The 9,168-nt window shown below is 52.4% G+C and overlaps 1 protein-coding gene across 1 annotated transcript; it reads right to left on the bottom strand.

Annotated features, from left to right (window-relative positions):
• Positions 1 to 1,903: 1,903 nt before the first annotated feature.
• Positions 1,904 to 8,753, bottom strand: SOX7 (SRY-box transcription factor 7). The gene is made up of 2 exons (XM_017883686.1): positions 8,295 to 8,753; positions 1,904 to 4,822 (listed from the first exon to the last, which is right to left on the bottom strand). The coding sequence occupies exons 1-2, from the start codon at positions 8,530 to 8,532 to the stop codon at positions 3,897 to 3,899; spliced, it is 1,164 nt and encodes a 387-aa protein (XP_017739175.1). The 5' UTR covers positions 8,533 to 8,753; the 3' UTR covers positions 1,904 to 3,896.
• Positions 8,754 to 9,168: the final 415 nt, after the last annotated feature.

Below are 9,168 nucleotides of genomic sequence, written 5' to 3'. Positions count from 1 at the left end.
CACAGTGAACCCACCCTGGTGCTGTGTGCCCTGGGCAACGAGCCGGTGCTGAGGGACCTTAGGGAAAAGAGTGGAACGGCAGCACATAGGATTCAGAAAAGGAACTTCTAACTGTGCATTGCCATCGATTCCCATTGGCTAAAGCAAGACATATTTTTTGCACTAGAGGCAGCGATGTGCCCAGAATGGGCAACTAAAACTCAAAGATGCCCCTGGCTCCTGGGCACGACTGTCTCACCCGCAGCTGAGCACAGTGGAAGAGCGGCCCGGTTGTCAGCCTGCTTCCTGCCTTCCCAGAGACAGAAACCATGCCCCCACAGTGTGTCCTGGAATGAAACCTGCCCGTGAGGCAGTGACAGGATGATGTGCCGGGCAGGCACTGCTAGACAGGAGCTCCAGGCAGCTGGTGACTCTGCAGACTGGCACGGACCACGGCCGCAGCCACCGGCCTGGATAGCAAGGTCTTCAACATCATCTCACTCTGGCCTATGATTTCCTCTCCTCTTTCTTTCTTTCCCTGAGCCGTGATGGGTATGAACTAGACCTCATATGACTCCATGCCATAGTAAAGTGGGAAAAATCAGCCAGCACCAACCCCAGCAGTGAGACTGACTAATGCTGCCAACACATATCTGACGATGCTAAAACCCAGGTAACAGGGCCACACGAGCCAGCCACCCTTCGCCCACGCCCACCCTGGGCTTCCATGTCCCCTGCTGCACAACGTGGTGGGTGGATGACAGGCCCCACCTGGGGCTGTGGATGAGAAATAGCCCATAAAACTTTCCGTAAAGCTCTGTATACCTATAAAGTGCTATTAAAGTAATGACTATAGATTAGGATCAAAACTGAAGGGAACATGCATGCCCATTTGGGCTCTCCCAAGACCCACTCCTTGGCCCAGAGGGCCTGGGAAAACACACAGCTGCCCTTAACTTCAGCAAGTTACAACTGCTTCCCCATAGACAAAAGCCAGACAGAGGTGACCTGCACAGGGACTGAGTCATCCTCAGTTTCTTCCAGTGCTTTTTGGCTGGGATGTTGCTCCTAATCCTCACTAGATTTGCATCCTTTTATCATTACTCTGTGTGCTCTCCTGCCTTCTCCACAATGTCCCAGTGAGTTCTGAGAGCCTGTGATATATTTCCACAGCATATCCATAAACACAGGTGTGTTTCCAGATTATTTCAAAAAGAAGAAAAAAAGTGAGTCTTTTTTTTTTTTTTTTTTTTTTTTTTTTTTTACAGAGTTTCACTCCATCGCCCAGCCTGGAGTGCAGTGGTGCGATCGTAGCTCACTGCAACCTCCGCCTCCTAGGTTCAAGCAATTCTCCGGCCTCAGCCTCCCAAGTAGCTGAGATTACAGGCACCTGCCACTACACTCGCGCCTATAATTCCAGCACTTTGGGAGGCCAAGGCAGGTGGATTACTTGAGGTCAGGAGTTCGAGACCAGGCCGGCCAACATGGCGAAACCCCATCTCCACTAAACATACAAAACAAAACAAAACAAAACAAAACAAATTAGCTGTGACAGTCTTACATAAGCAAACAAGTAGACAAAACTTACTTTCATTCTTCAGACAGCCTGATAGTCACCTCATTCCACTTTACGAGTGTAAAGTCATCACGAGGAGAAAATTGTTCTACATGTAGGTCATGAGTTGACATTTTCTTTCATCGTCAATAAAAACAGCAGGTTCCAATGTGTAAAATTTGGATTTATCTCTTTAGCATAACTCATAAAATGAAATAAACCATCCCTACCAGATAACAACTTTTTAAAATAAAAAAGTTGATGTAGAAAACATTTACATCAATATCGCAAGTAGCACTCGATGTAATATTTATGTCTCGCTTGGAAACCTTTTCTTTTTGCAAAACTATATTTCAAAAGACAGAACAGTCATGGTACAAAACGTTTATTTAAATTAAATATTTTCAACAAATTAATATTGACAACTGTTCCAAAGTATGTGTCGTTCTTTCAAAAAAATGAAACAGTTTAGCTTAATGGCTGTGATACTGTTTTATGAGATTATTCATACATGCTCTGGACTGCACACCAGTCAATCATATCATCAACAATTTACTATTTATTACCAAATGGCATATAAAGTAATAGCATAAAGAGTAGTCATATCTTATAAGTGATTTTACAATAGGACATCTTGGGAGGACAAAAAGGATTTATCAACAATACAAAACATAAGATAAAAATAATAGGAGATTATATAAAACATATTTCATACAGGAAATAATATGCTAAAATCAAAAAAAAAAAAAAACAACAACGTCTTTCAGCACACTGTTACACATGCTCCTTCAAAGGAGGTCTGGGAGAAAGATGAAAATGTTTTGGGGTCAGGTGTCCAGGGCTCAGAAACATTTTTGGAATCACAGTGAGTTTCTGATTTGTGGGAAGTAGCTCTAAAGCACTGGCTGAGGACTTTGCCAGAGGACCTGGCTGGTGAGGAAGACACACTCTCACTGCAGCTGGAGGAAGCATGCTTGGGCTAAGTCAGGGGCTGTCTGAGTTAGCGACTAGTTCAGCAGTGGAGGAAGAGTAGAAAGAAGAGAAGAAGAAATCACAGAAAAGAGAGTAAAGACACTGGAGATGGCTGCGAAGGAAGCACCTTTCAAATCTACAGAGGGGAAAGTGTGTATCCAGATTTGAGGACAGTGACTTTGATTGGTTGTAAAGTCCTTTTAGGAACCCGGGCTCTTTGGATCATCAGAAACAGGGATTTGGCAAGAAGCTGTCATTGTTAATAAAAATATCTGATTTAGACTTTAAGAGTTGCATGAAGTGGGCATGTGTCTCTCACACTCCTTTTATATATTTAGACTGTGCAGATGCTTTTTTTTTTCTTCCTTGAAATGGAGTTTTACTCTCGTTGCCCAGGCTGGAGTGCAATGGTGCAATCTTGGCTCACTGCAACCTCCACCTTCCAGGTTCAAGACATTCTCCTGTCTCAGCCTCCCAAGTAGCTGGGATTACAGGCATGCACCACCACTCCTAGTTAATTTTGTATTTTTCGTAGAGACAGGGTTTCACCGTGTTGTCCAGGCTGGTCTTGAACTCCTGACCTCAGGTGATCCACACGCCGCAGCCTCCCAAAGTGCTGGGAGTACAGGCGTGAGCCACCGAGCCCGGCCTAGACTGTGCATATTCTCTTGAAGTGTGTGTATAAGAGAGAGAGAGAGAGAGAGAGAGAGAGAGAGAGAGAGAGAGAGAGAACACTGCTTTAAAATGTATATTTAAAATAAAATAGTTTTAATTAAATCCCATTTTGTGTAATATAGGTAGCCATACTGGTTAATATCTCAAATCAGGTTGATTGTTTTTTCTCAAATTGTGAGTCCCTTTGGAATTTTGTGGTCATTTTGGAAAGGAGTGCAGAAAGTGCAGAAAGCCTCGTGGTCCTTGGGCTGTGCACACAAAATTATTACCAGATCGTAGGTTAGTGAGCTCATTAATGAGTCAAATTTCCCCATCTTCCTTTATTAACCTTGAGAGAACCCTAAATCAGAAAACTGTGGACCAGAAGGGACCTTGGCTATCAAGTCTGTCCCACCATTAGTTTCGACGACGGCTACAAAGAAAAGAGGTCGGTGCATATTCTACTGGGAGACAGCAACTCTCAGGGGCTGGAGGAAAACTCACTTGAAGGAATATACTTCAAATGCAGGCTGCAGGGGCTGGAATGTGGGGAAGGGGATGGAGGCGGCACTCGGATAAGCAGAGTCCAGCTTAGGCCAAAGGCTCTGGGGCCACAGTTCAGACCTTCCTGCCCTGAGTGGTGGGAGGAAAGCTAGTGTGGCTGCACGGCTCCCCCGCCCCTCAGGGCACAGGAAGGAGAGGGTGTGAGGGCTGGCTGGACGCGGCGCCTCCAGCTCTATGACACACTGTAGCTGTTGTAGTAGGTGGCCGTGGCATCAGCCAGGACAGAGATGAGGCTGGTCTCTGTGGTGCCCGTTGGTGTCATCTGGGAGACGGGGACATGCCCACTGAGGGCCACGGCCCCTGTGGCAGAGTCTGGGTGGCCAGGAGTGTTCAAATACTGGTCGAATTCATTGCGATCCATGTCCCCCAGGAGTTCCACCTGACTCAGTTGATCCAGGGCATCGAAGCCAGGGTGCTCAGGAGGCGGGGAGAGCTGGCCCAGGTGGGCTTGGAGGTTGGAGTGGAGAGGGTGGTAGGTGGCCGGGGAGTAATAGGCAGGAGATGGGGGACAGCCGGGTACAGGGGACATCATGGAGACGCCGGGGGACTGGCCAAGGGCCAAGGAGCCCAGAGAGTGGCTACAGTGGAGAGGGCTGGGGCGTACTCCGGTGAGTACGGGGCCCTCGCAGATGGGGATGCGGCGGGGGTGGCCATGCTCCTCCTGGCAGGGGGAGGAGAAGAAGGTCTGCTCCGACTCCAGCACGTCCAGGGGAGACATTTCAGGAGGTGTGGGCAGCCCGTACGGGTACGTGTCCACACTGCTCGGGGTGCCGCCGCCGCCACCACCAGCCGGCCCCTCGTGGTAGCAGCCCCGGAGGCTGGGCAGGGCAGTGCCGGGGGAGTACTCACCCCTGTCCTCCTTCTCCCCCAGCGCCCCCCGGCTGCCGCTTCTCTTCTCCGGCAGGGCGTTCTGGTCCCGGGAGAGGGAGCTCAGGAGGAAGCCGGGGTCCACGCGCTTGCACAGCCGCTTGGCCTGCTTCTTTCTGCGCGGCCGGTACTTGTAGTTGGGGTAGTCCTGCATGTGCTGCAGGCGCAGCCGCTCCGCCTCGTCCACGTACGGCCTCTTCTGAGACAGCGTCAGTGCCTTCCACGACTTTCCTGCTCACACAAGGCAGAGGAGGCCATGCTCAGTGTTGTGCTCCTCAGGCATTGTACATGCACACGCGTAAACACACATGGGCACATGTACACACACTTCCCTTCCCCCTCTCAGTCACAGAGGACAGGGTCACCTCTTGCACCCTTTTCCCAACCCAGATCCTGCAGACACAGTGAGGCGAAATCAACACCTCTGCTTGCATCCATAAAGCCAGATCGTGCACTGTGCACACAGAGAGCATCACCTCTCATGTAAGAGCCACCAGAACGTGCCCAGGCTACAATGCAGGGTCCCCAGTGAAAAAAGCCCACCTGACCATATGTCAGCTACGGGAAGAAAATACCTAATGATCACGATATTGATTGGGGCTCTTTTTACCCTTCGAGGGTCCATTCTAAACATTTGTGCATTCTCATGAAAATCTCTGCCTTCATTGATTAGTGCAGACTAAAGAGATACTGTCATAGTTACCTATGGCATAAATCTCATAGCCCTTTCTGGGAGGGAACCCAGGCTCTGTCAATAGTTTCACAGATGTCAGTAAATCGGAGATTCTCACTTAGGTTAACAAATGCCTATTCCTTACTTCTGAAGGTCAAACAAATAGGACCCTGCTGGATGACGGAGGCCAGAATGCTAACATCTGCTTGCAACACATGTATGCATGCCCAGACACATGCGTGCACACACATACACATGCAAACCATCACTTCCAGCCAGCCATCTTTTGGGGACGCTTGATGGTGCCAGGGCACCTGCTTTGCCACAGATCTCCATGCAGAAGCCATTCCCTGCACGTCCCTGAGTCTCTATTTTCTTCAATATAAAATAAAGATCTTGTGACGCTCTCCAGCTCCAAACTCTCTCTTTAAAACTTATTCCATGCTTGCAACCCACTGATGCTAATACGCTGGCTGCGCTTGATCTTCTATTCACCATTGCTTGTTTGTCTGTTGTTTATCAAGTCCCCGGAGCATCTTCCCTCATCTCTCAGTGTGCACCGCACACCCCTCCTGCAGTGTTTTCTAGGGGTGGAGGGCTTCTTGGGTTGCTTTGCTACCTCCTAAGTTGGGCTCAGGATTCTACAACTTTAACATGTTCTCCCATGACGCTAATGTGTCCTGAAGTTTGAGATGCATTAACCTAGAGGTTAAGGCCTAAGGAAAGAGCTATGTGTTCCATTCAGCACATTCTGCACAGGGTCAGGGGCAGAGCCATGCACACAGCAGCCCTCAGTACCTCTGTCGACTGGTTCCTTGGGCCGGGGCTCAGAGCCAGGGTAGGGCAATGATTAAGGGCATTGTACCGCTTGGATGAAAGTTTATAGAAATTCTGTGGAGCTTTCAACTAACATCATTAGCTGTCACTTAAAAGGGTGACTTGAAAGTGTTAGGAGCTGCAGATTCAGGGCTGATCATCAGTTCCCACCCTGTGGCTGAGGCTACAAAGCTGTTGCAAGTGACCCAAGATTCAGGTGCACCCCATACCCTGTCCGTGGTCTCAGTATAAAATGTGGCCCTAGCTTCTAAATGTATCTGGATGTTATATGATCAATAAAATACGTGTTCATTTTAAAATGCTACCAAATGTCTCCTTCTCTTTATGCATTTTCTCAATCATAATATATTAAAAATACCAGTGTGACTAGGTCACATTTTTAACGTTAAGGTTTGGAAGGTTTATAGTGGAAAAAGTTGGAACTCTCATATCCAGGCTTTTCCTCTCAGGTCAGAAAGGAAAGAGCCAAGAAGGAAATGTCACACAGGTGGAGGGGATCATCCTGCTGCCCCCTGCTAACAGGTGCACAAAGTCCATATTGTGAAAAGCACCAGTGTTGAGGTTTCCCTCACCCAGTGCCAGGAGCTACATGGCTCAGCAGGAAGGAATCCGTGTCTTTTCTGCAGAATGAACTGTAACCTCCTGAAGCTGAAGTGTAGGCCCCGACTGGGACCAACTCACAGGAAGCATCTGTCTCCCGTGTCCCTGTGCCTGCCCCTTTCCTGGGAGCAGGCTTCCCCAATACCGAAGGGCCGTGCTTCTCACCCTTCCCTCCTCCCCAATCCCTGGCCCAGGCCTGCCTGCACAGAATTCCTTCTCTATCACCTCACAGCAGTGGCTTGCTTCCCCACTCCCCCCTTTTAAAATCTAAAGAAAAATATAAACTAATCGGTTAAAGAAAATGTTTTATTACTGTACATATTAATATATTTGTCTTTATGCCAACACTGTGTAAAATAAAATGTTACTATTTTGTTGAGGGAAAAGGCCCCAGAAGGCTGCAGACCACTAAGGCGAGTTGGTGAAGCCAGTCATGAGGCTGGGCCCTTTGCAACCAGCACTCCATCAACTGCTTTACACAGCAGCTAAACTGCAGGAGGGCTTGGCCTGGGACCCGCTCTGCGGGCCTGCGGCTTTGACCAGCAGAAAGAGGGGCGTCAGTCCTAGCTCCAAAGTTCCGCCCTGGGAAAGGGCCCTGAGCTCTGAACGCGACGAAAAAGAGAAGGGCTCTGTTCTGGGCAGGGTGGGGTTTGGGAAGGGTAGAGACGGCCTCGCGTGCCCACGCGTCCCTTCTTATAGGACCTGTCTCCCGCTGCGTGCACCAAGTGCTTTGAAAGGTTTTCGCCGATTAAAACGAATAAAAACCGCGTCGAAAGGCAAAGAAGTTAGGGGTTAGGCAGGGTCGAAAAGTACTCAGCTCGACACCGGAGGAAAAAGAAACCCCCACAGGAACTCCGGTTGTTCGGGTGTGTCCTAACAGCCTCACTCTGGACCTCTTGGACCTGGTAGGTCCGTGTCCCCAGCCCCTGCGGGGACAGCCTAGGAAAAGGCCGGGTTCCAGGACAGCCCAAGCATCCGAATCAAGTTATCTACACCCACGAGGCTAAGAATAGATAAACGAATTGAGTCTATTGGGGTAAGTTTTTTGTTTTGTTTTTCTCTTAATTATTTAGTTAAAGCAAGGATGCGTTCCGCAGGGTCTCTCTTCAGGAATATTCGTTAATTATAATTTCATCTGTGGCAGCCTTCCTCTGAGATGGCCCAATTGTAAGGTCCAGGGAATGCTGGGTCTTCCCGCTTCGGTATTCCCAGCAAACGCCGGTTCCACCCAGCCTCGACGTTTCCGTCCCTGCCCTGTCCATGCGCGCCGGTCGCCTGGCCGCTGCCCCGTCTCCCCGCCCCCGGGGGCGCCGACCTCCGCGCCTGTGCCAGCAAAGGAGCCTCCCCTGCCTGCCGCGCTGTTTCACTTTGGACCGCGCCAAGTGCCCCCGCTCTGAATCCTGGGCACCGCGGGCACCCACGCTCGCGCAGATGGCCAGCCACGCGGGCACGAGAGGGCCTTCGCCCCGCGCGCCGGTAGTCCCAACAGGCTCCGCGCTGCACCCGCCCTGCCGGGCAGCCAGCCGCTCGCCGTCCGCCCCGGCCGCCCGGCCCCCCCCAGCCCCCAGCCCGCCCCACCGCGCGCTCGCTCACCCAGCATCTTGCTGAGCTCGGCGTTGTGCAGGTCCGGGTTCTGCACCGCCAGCCGTTTCCTCTCGTCCTTGGCCCAAACCATGAAGGCGTTCATGGGCCGCCGGATACGGCTCTCGGAGCCCTTGTCCCCCGGGGGCCGAGGGGCGGCGGGCGGCGACTGTCCATCCGACAGCTCGGCGTCCAGGGCCGGGCACTCGAGCCCCTCGGGCCAAGGGTAGGTTCCCAGCAGCGAGGCCATGGCCGCACGCGGGTCGCCTCGCTTAGCTCGGCGGGGCCGGCGCGGACCTGGCCCTCGCACGGGTCGGGGCGTCCAACTTGGCCCGCAGCCGCGACCCGGCCCCTGATTTATCAGCTTCGGGCGGCCGCGTCCTCCAATGACTCTCCAAGGCGGCGCGGCCCCTCCCTCGGTGTCGGCACAGGTCCCCTCCCTGCGTCCCGGGCCGCCGCCGGTCCCCGCTCCAACCTGCCGGGAGGAGGAGGGAAGAAGGGAGGGAGGCAGGGCCTCCTCCCCGCCCCCGGCCCGCCCTCCACCGCCAGGGCCGCCCGGGCCGCCTCCGCCCCCTGCCCTGGACCCGCAGGTGCGGCAGAGCCGCAGGGCAGGCGCTGGAGGCCCGCTCCAGCCCCGGCCTGCCCGGGTCAGACTCCACCGCCCCTCCTGCGCGTGGAGCCTCGGAAAACCCAATCCAGCCAGGTTCCGCCGAGCCCGCCTGGGCGTGAGAGACGCTGACCAGGAACCCCTCCGATCAGCCGTTCCTAATGCTCCGACTGCCATTCCTTTCTAAGATGACCGGGTTTCGGCCACCGCAGCCCCAGCCCACCGGGGTCGCCACAGAGGCCAGCCGGAGCCGGGGCTGGGGACCGCACCCCGCCTCGC

The sequence above is a fragment of the Rhinopithecus bieti genome, unplaced genomic scaffold, assembly GCF_001698545.2.
Source record: "Rhinopithecus bieti isolate Rb0 unplaced genomic scaffold, ASM169854v2 scaffold_13857, whole genome shotgun sequence".
Taxonomy (NCBI): Eukaryota; Metazoa; Chordata; class Mammalia; order Primates; family Cercopithecidae; genus Rhinopithecus; species Rhinopithecus bieti.
The sequence above is the reverse complement of the archived record's forward strand: the minus strand, read 5'-3'. Positions and strand labels throughout refer to the sequence as shown.